This window comes from Carassius auratus, chromosome 22, assembly GCF_003368295.1.
Source record: "Carassius auratus strain Wakin chromosome 22, ASM336829v1, whole genome shotgun sequence".
Lineage (NCBI taxonomy): Eukaryota > Metazoa > Chordata > Actinopteri > Cypriniformes > Cyprinidae > Carassius > Carassius auratus.
In genome coordinates this window covers 13,065,450-13,078,038 of record NC_039264.1, presented here as the reverse complement: position 1 = coordinate 13,078,038, position 12,589 = coordinate 13,065,450, and the positions used below count along the sequence as shown (strand labels likewise).

Below are 12,589 nucleotides of genomic sequence, written 5' to 3'. Positions count from 1 at the left end.
TCTTCATTGGCTTCGTTTAGAACTAATTTGGCTGGTTGAGCAGAAACAGATGAAGTAGGCCTATCTGTTGTGTCTAAAATCTGCTCAATATCAAATTGTTTAAACGTTTTATATAACCATTGTTATTGTGTGAATATCAGCATGCTTGAAATTTGTCCGTTCAGTATGAATATTTTGAACCAGCTGTCTGACATATGAGTTTTTACCTTACAAAGGAGAAGAAAAATTGATTGTTAGACAGCCCTTGAAATGGTTTTTAAGTGTCCTGCGTTATTATACATCACATAGTTCACCAAATTACCATAACAGATAGACGGTATACTGCAGTATCTGTTAACCACATGAAAATCACAGCAAGTCAACAGAGATGATAAGAGTAGAGATGATCCTTCCCAATGTTTGTGAAACCGTGTTGGATCACTGCTATTTTCCGTGTGTTAGCGGCACTATCTAGTGGTAGGACACACATACTGCATCCATTCTGAAGCTTTAGTCAGGTATTTGTTATTTTCATTAGTGTGCGCATAGCTCTGTCTGTATCTTAACTGAACTGTTATCAAAACGTAAGATCGTCTGGACATTTGCAGTGCTTGTATAACAAACAAGAAGCATTCTGAAGTAAACCTTGTCTAAACTGTAACACGTTTATCAGATGCATAATGCATACAGTATTTCACCTCTAGATACTAGATAGAAATGTATTAAGGGTTAAATAGGCCCAGGTTATCTTTCCATTCATTGATCTGTGATCAACAACTGGTCAACATTTGAAGAGGCTCAAAAATGATCCATCACAGTTTTCCTGATTTTCTATTTGGTTTTGTATAAAAAGCTTTTTTACAGGCATTTTGTTTTTTCAAAGCATTGTTATTTGCCAGTGTTTCCAGTCATAGCTATTTTATTTCAAAAACAGTATCAAAGCTATTAAACTATTTTTTATTATGTTTTTAAATCTGTATTTAACCTCAGTAAAATATTAACTGTTAAATAGGCTAACTTGTAATCTGTAACCTATTACATTTCCAAAGTAACCTTGCCAGCACTGCATATCAAATATATATACTGCATTTTTGGTTATTATAAATAAAGGCAGGTCAGTACATCAAAAGAAACAACCCGATCTCACGGCAATTCATACATTTTTCTCAAGGTGGCTTATTCGTACGAATTCGTAAGACCACACTCGTACAAATTCATACAATTGTTGCCAAATCGTACATATTTTACGAGTTGCACAATTCATATGAATTTGTACGAATGACTTTCACCTAACCCCGCCCCTAAACATAACCGTCACTGGGGTTTAGACAAATCATATAAAATCATACGAGTGATGTCATACAAATTCGTACGAATAAGCCACCTCGTAAAACAAGTACGAATTGGTCGTGAGATAGCGTTGAAAGAAACACTATCAGTGAAATTTAAGGCGAGTTCTGTCCATTTTTATTCATCCTTTCACATGTATGTGATCTGTTATGTGATATGGCAGTGTACGTTTCCTCCACGCCATCTGCTCACTTTTCAGTTCAAAGGCAAGCAAACAACAGGAGGACACTGAGGCACCAGGTTCTTTGGCACAATATAATGTGACTGCGTGACAATAGGTGCAGTTTATCACAAATACTGCACAAATAGAGGCAACAGAATGTAAGAATGAATTGCATTGTTGAAATAATGCTGCATACTCTAACCCACATGTTTGCTTTTACTGAAGGATTGTTGCTTGTGAAGTTCTTCTTGGTATCCGATCAGCATGAAATGGCTTTAAAGCACTTGGCCTGAAAGATTCTAAGGTAATTGGTTCAATATTTAGTTACATGATATTAAACAAAATTACTTGACCCCTCCACAAGAGACCTATGCAGAGACAAGAGTGGTTTTTAAAATAGACCGACATCTGGACAATAACATCTGTTATTTGTTTGGCATAGCACTTTTTTGTGTTTGATTGGTCTGTGTATTTAATTCCATTTACATAGATTTGGCAGACAGAGACTTTTTATCCAAAATAACTTTTAAGTATGATACATTTATTCAGTTTAAGTGTTCCCTGATAACCCAATCAAATGGATATGAAGGCTTTAAGTATTTTTTTCATAAGTTCTGTATTTAAGAGTCTTGATCACAAGTAGTTTAGGTTATAGTAATTTCGTTGCTGATTCCAAACGTTTTGTCGTCGCTGCTTTTTGCTTGATGTTCTGCTTGAAAAGAGCACTTTTCAGTATGAACTAAACTATGACCTCTCAATAAAATAGACCTTTGACAAACCAGATAAAACGCTGCAGTCAGTTTATTTATGACATACCCAGCCCATAAAAGCGTATGTGACCTTTCATCACATTCCATCTCTATGATATACAACACATAGCGATACATCATAGTCTATGAATTGTGCAAGTTTAAAATCATTGTTCTTGGATGGAAATATAAGAAACAATTAAGATTAAAGACAAAAAAAAATGTTTTTAAGATTAAAGACCTCATGAATGAACTTTCCTCTAATAACAAACCTCTGCTGCTTTAAGGAAAGTATAGCATTCTTGATATTGGTGTTAGAAATGACTTCCGTGCAACTTCATCAATGTAGAGAATCAAGTATAATACTACATTAAGTTTTGGGATATACTGTATGGTAGCCATTGCATCTCATGCTCATTTACACATTAATTCTAATCTAATTTAATACTTATTCTTAATACTTGTTTTTTTACATCAAAGTAGATGTTGCAATCATATTGGTGTTATTTTACTTTAAAATTCTATCTTTTGTGGGACAAAATATTATTATTTTTTTAATTATGTAGTTTACTGGGTCTTTCGAGTACCGAAAGGACAATGCAAATATTATAAAAGCGATCCATATCACATGTGCACATCAATATTGTGCAATTTTTCCAAAGTGGGTTTGAGCACTTCTGGAATGAGACACTAAAATTATTTTCGTTTAGGACTGTTGGACAAATGACAATAAAGGTATTGGTATTCATAGAGTCTTCTGGAGCCATCGAAGAGATTTGTGAAGAACAAACCAAAATTGAGTCTATTTAACCAAAGTTCCAAAATGAATGTCAAAAATGGTTTGGCTTAAAACATGTCATATGATTTTTAAGTACTTTTAGACCACTTTTATGATGCTATTTGCACAGTCACCATTGACTTTGATTATTTCAAGTTTTTAAAATGTAAAATTTTAGGTGAACTATATCTTCAATGCATCCATACACTTTGTGAGCATGCAGTTGCTCAAGTCAAGGTTGGCCAAACTGTGCAGCACTCTGGAACCATATTCTTTCCACTTCCTCTTTACCCAGCTCCCAAAGACGACAGAGATGGTGCAGCCCTTTCCTAGTAGTGATCATCAAGTATTCCTCATTCTCTGGCTGCTGGTTCACTGCATGTCGGGCCAGAACCAGAGACTGGCAGAACCGACAGAGAACCAGCAAATAGAGCGAGTCTCTTTCTGCCTCGTTGAGAGGAAGAACACTTTCCCATCCCGCCAACACTGGGCCTCCAACGTCCACCGGATTGGGATTCTCAATCATCATATACATGATGCTGATGGCCAGCTCAAATATGAAATAACCATAACTCATATCTCCAAAATCAAGGATCCCTGAGAGCTCGTACTTTGTAGGTCCATTGGGTTTCACCAAGAGATTGTGGTCATTAAGGTCTCCATGGTTAATGCCTGCAATTCAATAAAAATGTTTAAAAAAAGAACACGGTGACATGGAAGGGTTGACACCGAAAGGAAAATAGCATCTTACACTTGCGAAACAATGGCAGTTTTGGCACGACTTGGATCTGGTACTGCTCCAGAATGGCTTTGACAACTTTTTGTACAGGATCCCCATCCATCACATGAATAAACTCTTTTAAGAGAGGAACGCTGGAGAGATTCCATATAAAATCTTCTCTTTGAAGGATGCTGATGTTTGGATGCTCCATCTTTATGAGAAAAAGATACAAAACCAAACAAATGCCTAAATACAAGCAATAAAATGGGAAACATTTGGGGGGGGGGGATGTTTACACCATGTTCACACCAAGAACTATTATTTTAACAAGGACTGGGTGATTTTTGGCATCTGCGATAATATCGTAATGGTGGTTTTTAACAATATGTGAGCTTACAATGTCAAAATAACATCTTGACAGTCCAAAAGCATTTACAGCGTAATGAAGCCTAGCAGAATGCAGTTTGAAAACCCTTATTATTCAAGTAAAGAAATAAAATTATATATTATATTATATATTTTAGTAATATCAGACAAGCATCAGCGCCATTTTCGTAAATATTAGTGTGTTAGTGCGATGGCGAATGTGCGGTTAACTTTATACAACAGTTTAACAAATATTAAGCTAATATTAAGTGTTTTACATTTTAGACACATTATTGTGTGTTTTTCTGCTTGGCCAACGAAAATTGTTCCAAACGGAGTGAGTCAGTGATTCATAAATAATGCACAACCTTAACTATAACTAAAGTTTTAAAAACCGTCTACATCGCAACTATAAAAACGTGTAGAAACAATAGTTCAAATCCTTTTCACAACTAATAAAAAACAACAACAACATGTATTTCTAAGATAAATCACACTGAGTGATCTGCTTTGGCCTACAATGATTTTGGAAAAAAATAGATATGGTATTGGTATGGAGGTTAATTATACAGTAGTTATTATAGCCATATTTGTTTATTCTTGGTGTGTTTTGGGGTTTAAGTCTTCCTTTATAAATGGAATAAGAGCTTTTACTTGCAGTAAAACTGTATCCAAAGTAGCTGCATTTTTCCCAACATCATACAAGATCTGAGGACTGCAGGTAATTTTGGCTACGGTAGTGCCAGGAAGGTAGGTAAGTAAACGCACTAAATATTTCTGCAGGCCAAAACCACAATCTGTGAGAAAAAGAAAAAAGAAAAGCGTTTTAGTTAATATAAATCCATTCAGTGTCCTCCACACACCCTTCTGAGAAATCAGTCATTGTTTACTCACCTTTAACAGACATTTCAGACCACTAACCATCAACTCTTGCTGAATCTGAGGATTTCATATTAAATGAAATTAATAATTGACAGTTTTTCATACCCAATTCTTCCAGGCTCATGAGTTGGCCGGTCAGAGTGTGCAAAGCGGTCTGGGCAGGAAGGCCTCTTTGGTGTAAGAAGTTCATGGCGTGGGTCTGCAGCTCTAAAACAGGGATGTTTTGACTGTCTTCAGAGTTCATGACCTTCAACACATATTCCCCACCCTCACTGGGGGCCACGTAAAAGTTCTGATCATCATAACTGGGCAACGGTCGGATGACGGACACGGTCAAGCCATAGAGTCGCTTGATAATCTCAGTTACCTGGGAATGGCTGAGGTTTGGCTTTGACTCTTTTGTTGGCATGGCTGAGGATGGAAAAGTGTATCAATTCATAACAGGAGCAATACACTTATCAGAAAACACTATATCATTTTTACTAAAAGTGGTTAAAATAATAGTACACCCATCATGTAAATGTCAGAATTGTTATGTGCAGGTGAACTATTCCTTATATTGTGTGCACAAAAAAAAAAAAAAATTATATATATATATATATATATATATATATATATATATAATAAATAAATACTATGTGCCTTCTCAAAATTTACTTTTGGACTAACGAGTAAATGAATCAACAAAACTATTTTAAAACTATTAACGTTACGAATAAACAATGCAACGTCTTCGGGTTTAACAAACTTTGAATTCAGTTAGAATTTCTATCGTGTAAATGATCAAATTACACTTTTAAGCATTAAATATTTTCATGCATGAAATTCATGTATAGTCTCGCTTAGGGATGTCAAATTTCGATTATTTCCATGATCGATCGTCGTTTAAATTAACGATCAATTAATCGATTAATCGTTAACCATAATACTGCAAAATGCGTCTATTGCAGGCACGCAGTCAGCGGTATGACAGGATGTGCAAAAGCCACACACACACACAAAACGCTTTCTCACTTGAATTAAAGAGGTTTTAGTCTGAATAAAATGCTAGTAGCAGGATTATAAAATGAATAGATGCGATTATGATCATTTGATAAAATGAAGAGATTGCGCCATACTTTTGAGGTCATTTTACTTTGTTGACAGTTTCCAATCCCGCACGGAGAACGCTGAACGCGCCTCTTTAAATGGTTTTGTGGTGCTCGTTGTTGTATTTTAAAGCACAATTGCAATGTTTTCAACTGACATTATTGTATAAAATTATCCGAAATGTGGAGCGCGTGTGACTGCGCTGCACATTAAGTGAACTACATTGGCGCTGCTGCACCAAAACACAGTTGCTCACATTAATTTAATCCTGCTGGATTCTGTCCTAGAAAATGTCAGATTTTTAAAAATCCGGCATACAGCGCATTAGATCGTGACAGTGCATGCGTGCACACGAGGATGAGCGAGCACGGCTTTGGCTAGATTTATTTGGAGGTTATTGCTCATGTCTCATTCGGCACAAATCGAAATGTTTCCATATTCGCAATGTATTTGAATGTTAAACTATTATTTATAATGTAAACTAGGCTTGTACTTAACACGCATTCTTCATATGAGCAAAAACGTCCTTGGCATAACAGCAGAGTGGACCGGTATACTACGGTCTATTTAAACTGAATGCTCCAGGAATGTGTCGGTCACAGCGCCTATTAATCGCTGTTTTGAATCCAGCAATTATTTATTTAGAAATGATAAGATCTGATTATGACAAGTGTGGTATAAAAGCTTTGTTTATTAGAGGAATAATAGGTTAACTGGAAAATGTTAGATCACGACCATGCTTTTGGACCCCATAGTCTTCATTTACGCGGCTTTGTTCTGGTTTGCCGGTTGGTCACGAATTTCCACAAATTCAGTATATTTAGGCATTGTTTCTTTTCCTAAATCTTCATAGTCTAACCCTCTAATTTCCCAGGTTTATTTTATTATCTTTCGCTTTTAATAACTGTTTTCGCATCTCTTACTGTGGTAAACATGGGAAGGGAAATTAAAGATTTCATGAATTAAGAATTCGTTCGATTTATTAATTTGTTCCCTTATTTCACTTAAATCATGGGTTATTTAGGGAACAAAATTAATGAAACATGGACACTTGCCACATTAATAATTCGTAGGAATTAATTAACAAGTTGTAGGAATGAATAGACTATCTGTCCTGTCACTGTGTCCCGCAGCCCTGCAAAGCGCACGATATAAAACAGTTATCTGATGAAATGATTAGTAACTACATTTCTATTGCATTTAATGTTGAAGAACTTTTATGTTGTTTCTATTTTAATGTACTTTAAAGTTTAAATCACATTAAAAGCTTAATTTGTACATTGTGAATGAATGATGATGCTTTTATATATCGTCACCGTCACTCACAGCCGCTCGCACGTGTTGAGTGCGCATGAGCCGGACGCAGCCCAACATTGAATCGGTTAACCGACCATCGATAGCCTTAATCGATTGCATCTCTTATCGACAATTAATCGATCATCGATTAATCGTTGACATCCCTAGTCTCGCTTCCTGTGCACACTTGGTTTCTGGTCTCAATATAGCTCATTCAAAACCACACGAGTACAACGGCAGTTGCATGCAAAGAGATTTATAATAACAAATCATAAACCGGATAACGGATTGAGAATAAAGCTCAAAACACAATAGTAATGTAATGTACCCTACCTGCTGCGTATTGTTGCTGGACCGCCCTGTGTAAAGGAGCCTCGAAGCTGCCGTCGCTGACGTGAGGAACGTCATTACGTCACAAAACAGAAAACGAGGCCGCGTTCAGTACGCTGGTGATTCAGACCCTTCTCGATTCAGTTAGCTTATAGAGATGTGACTAGTTTGCGCTAATCGGTTCTTTTGAAGGATTCAGTTCAAAGAATCGTTTAAAAACGATTCGGTGGCTCGTTAAGTCATTTTATACCATTTTGTCATTTGTGCTATAAACTTTAATAAAGACACACAATACTACAATTTATAGTAGTGTTTTTGAACTATACTACAGTAAAGTGTAATATATGTATAGTGTTTACAACACTTTGTTAATCTTATTAATTAAACTATTATTAAGTATAAGAAACTGATAAACTGTAATAATTACTGTAGTATTTTTTCAGTGAACTGTAGTGTATTGTAGTATAATATACCCTAAAGTTGAGTCCTCGTAAGACGACATGATGATTTAAAGAAGCAGAGTATATTTCCATCATCCATAACCAGACTTTTGTTTTTGTTTTCAGTCTTGCATTTTGAATTTTCCTGTACAAGCAAGTCTTTTTGTAATCTCTTAAACTTAGAAATAGCCTGCTTAGATCAGTTTTGCGTGTCTGAAAGATTCTTTCTGTGACTAGTTTTTTGATGTAGTTGCTGAATCTACCAGCAGGGGCTAACATAGTCATGCTAACCAGCCAAACCTCTCGGATCCAATGAGCAAAGACTACCAATGGACCTTTAAAAAAAATAATCATGGTTTTACTACAGTAAAAGAGTTGTAACAGTGTTTTTTTTTTTTTTGGCTTATTGATTACAATTTGTAACCACAGTTTTACTACAATACCCTGGTTAAACTATGGTGAGTGTAGCAAAACCATGGTTTATTTGTGGTTACCATGGCTTAACTAGTAGCCATTGTTTGTTGGATTTATTAGTAGTAAAACCATGATTAATTTTTATGAATGTGGCTACACCGGCGGAACAAGATGAATGAGAAAGCTGTATAGTTCTCTCCATAGACCTCCTAAACTGTCAGCAACATTGTTGTTTGATGCCATTATTTTGTAAATGTGTGGTCATTTTAGACAGATTCTCTGAGCCGTGCATTTTATATTTAATGCAAAAATCTATATAATCTAAAAGGCAGTGAAAGCAGTGCTGATCAAACAATTTTCTTTAGCTTTCTTATATCAACTGAATCTGCATATTGTTGTGGTTTTGAGGCTCAGTATTGAGGGTACGGGGTTATGGTTTTACCGCAACGAGAACAGGTTTTTTTTGGTTTCCTCTTAGTAAGAACATAAGAGGGTTGTTATACAAGAAAAACACACAGGAGGCAACATAAACTGTAGCAAAGTTTAATGTGTTAAAGGGGTCAAGCTGTTGGTGCATAAATACCATCTGTTACAAGCTGTTGGTGCATAAATAAGATCTGTAAATGTGCAAAGGCTAAAGTCTCAAATTCAAAGAGATATTCTTTATCAAATTCAACCACAGCCTCCTGAAATGGCTCGTTCTAACACGCCCCCACATGTCTACATCACTGTGTGGGAAGATTTGCATAACTCCGCCCAATTGTTCACACAAAGAAAGAAAGCGTAACTTTCGTTGTGAAAGAGAAAATACTTTGTTTGGTCTTCCAAAAGAACACACAACTAGAAATCAATGGTTAAGCTGTTTTTAAAACACTGTTCCAGAACAGTTCAACCCAAATATTCAGATGTGCGCAGCGCCTTTTTAGGAAAAGGACTGTTTCCTGAACCAGTAGGTTACAATTCTTATGTGCACAACGGCTGTTTCTATAAAGTGGGAACTGTTCCAACTTTGCAAGGACAGTCCAGCGCTTCTGACTCTCAGTCTGTAAGTACATTTACATTTTTGTCTAGATGTGCCAGGAGACAGTGTTAAGGGGCATAACATTTCTGTCACACTCTTGAGGCATTCAACCAGTCACAACTAACTGGATAGGTGGCCAATCAGCATACACCTGGCTTTTCAGAAGGATGAGCTTTGTAAAAATCAATGCATTTCAGAAAGGTAGGGCATAGTGAGTGAAGTGACATTCAGCCAAGTATGGAAAGTGGGTCTTACAGGTTGGAGAAGGGAAATGAGTTGGCGGCAGACACACACGACTTCTGAACAGAGGAAGAGCTAACAGTGACGTGCATGCAGCGCCACAAGCAAAACAGCAGCTCTGTATGTCAAAAGGGAAACGTTATAGTCTTCAGAAGCGCTCATGAGGCTCAGCATCCTGTGATTGTGCAGATACAGTCTGCAAGGCTCACATGCTCAGATCTTACCCACAGTATATGTTGAAATGAATACTGCATGATTTGTTTTTCTTCATGCAAGTTGTAAATTGTATTGTATATAATTAAATAGATATATAGGTGTAGAGTGTGATATTTCAAATATTAAACTACAAAATATAAAAATTCCTTTATTAAGGTGTTTTACCATCCCTAGCGTTTAATACAGCTTCCATGAAGTTCATGACACCATATTTTTTGCATTTTAACATTGGTGTCTATAACTTTTACCAAATAAAGCTCTTGAATTGTTCCTGTGGATCAGTGGTAGAGCATTGCGTTAGCAGTGCAAAAGGTTGTGGGTTCGATTCCCAGGAAACACATGTTAGGTTAAAAATGTTAGCCTGAATGCACTGTAAGTCGCTTTGGATAAAAGTGTCTGCTAAATGTAAAAATTAATTTGTGAAGATCTAAGTGGTGAGTTTTTGTGGACACTCTGCCCCTTGTCCCTTTAAACAGAGTGTTAAGGGGTAGGGGTGACAATATTCCCCAATGAAATGGGACACCACTACTATACCGTTACACATCATCATAAATCATCTAGCTCCTAAAATACACACAGCAATACTGGTGTGCATTAAAGTGTAAGGGTAAGGGATAGAAATGGGATTGGGCCTAAGACTTGAGGACTTTTGAGGTGCAATTATGGAAATAACAGAAAATAGCCATACATCAGAATATTAGGCTCTTTTTTTGAGAAACAAGTTTTGATAATTGCTTGAGGAAATGATAGGCAAACTTTAAAGGACCACTCTGTTGCTCAGTCATGTGCATTCTGTCTCCATTTAAACTGCTCAGTCAATCATCTTGTCACTGTAAACATCCACATTTTGTTTAGATTCATACCATATTGGAGAGCATTGAAGAGGCAATAGTAAAAACAGGCTAAGGTCAACAACAAGTATTGCAAAGGCAAGACGAAAGAGTAATCCAAAGACAGGCAAGGATCAATCGATGGCGAACTTTATCCAAAGGGGGGGGGGGGGCAGGGTAATCCAAGCATACAGAATCCAAAAAGGACGTGACGACAGGGGTAATCCAGAGCAAGCAAGATCCTGGACAGGCATGAGGAAAGGTAACCCATTCAATTGATAAATTAACGGCTAGATAAAGATGTAAAGGGAACTGAACTACTTTAGTATTCATTAAAAATAAACTGACATTAGGAATCAATCTCTTGCTTTCCTTATGTTTCTATATGCATGTTAACATAATTCACCAGCAAATGAAGACTGACGCCAGGATGTGGTTTTTCCAAAGAAAACTTTTTACTTCAATTTCAGTTAAAGAAATAATTGAAGTCACAGAAATCACTGTTTACACAACTCACTTATATTACACTGCTCATTTATATCACATTCCTCACTTACATTACACCGCTCCCTACTATCCACATGCATCTTTGCTCTTTCGTGTTTTTTCACCTTCTCCGAGAGATGATACCATTTTGTTTACGTAAATGGGGTCTCATCTCATTTATCTCCAGTAAAATATGGAGTGCCACAAGGATCCGTCCTAGGTCCCCTTCTATTTTCAATATACATGTTGCCCCTTGGTAATATTATTAGAAAATACAGAATTAGCTTCCACTGTTATGCTGATGATACTCAGCTATATATCTCAACGAGACCAGATGAAACTTCCCAATTATCTAAGCTAACAGAGTGTGTTAAAAATGTAAAAGATTGGATGACAAATAATTTTCTCCAATTAAATTCAGATAAGACAGAGATATTAATTATTGGACCAAAAAACACTACACAGAATCTTGTAGATTACAATCTGCAACTAGACGGATGTACTGTTACTTCCTCTACAGTCAGAAATCTGGGTATTATATTAGACAGCAATTTGTCTTTTGAAAATCATATTTCCAATGTTACAAAACTGCAAAACTTAGAAACATTGGCAAGCTACAAAACATGTTATCTGTTTCTGATGCAGAAAAGCTATTTCATGCATTCATGACCTCTAGACTGGACTATTGTAATGCACTTCTAGGTGGTTGTCCTGCTTCGTCAATAAACAAGTTACAGGTTGTCCAAAATGCAGCAGCTAGAGTCCTTACCAGGTCAAGAAAATATGATCATATTACCCCAATTTTACAGTCTCTGCACTGGCTACCTATTTTGTTTCTATGTTTTTGCCACGAGATGTAACTAGGATTTACACAAGCTCCAGTCTGGATCCAGAACACCTGAGAAGAGATGATGCTGACCCTCAGAGGACCTCAGATGATGCTTACCCTGAATCAACAACAGAACTAACAATTACAAGTGTGACTGCATCATATAACAATTATTTATTAATAATATTAATAATGTTCATTGTCTAGCTTACTACGTATTGTATTAAGTAGTTTTTTTTTATTTTATTGTTGTTAAAATTCAAAATAGTTTTTAAACATTATTGGATGTCACTGTTCCCGACAGTTGTTGCACAAGTTAAGGTTACGCACCATGATGAAAGCATGTTGGTGCGTCTGTGATTAGCTACATTGCTCAAAAGATGAAAGCGTAACGATCCTACATGTCCGTC

The 12,589-nt window shown here is 36.3% G+C and overlaps 1 protein-coding gene across 1 annotated transcript; it reads right to left on the bottom strand.

The window, feature by feature from the left end:
• Positions 1-1,430: 1,430 nt before the first annotated feature.
• Positions 1,431-7,774, bottom strand: hykk.2 (hydroxylysine kinase, tandem duplicate 2). Its single transcript, XM_026197837.1, has 5 exons — positions 7,707-7,774; positions 5,094-5,399; positions 4,761-4,903; positions 3,771-3,951; positions 1,431-3,691 (listed from the first exon to the last, which is right to left on the bottom strand). The coding sequence occupies exons 2-5, from the start codon at positions 5,395-5,397 to the stop codon at positions 3,252-3,254; spliced, it is 1,068 nt and encodes a 355-aa protein (XP_026053622.1). The 5' UTR covers positions 5,398-5,399; positions 7,707-7,774; the 3' UTR covers positions 1,431-3,251.
• Positions 7,775-12,589: the final 4,815 nt, after the last annotated feature.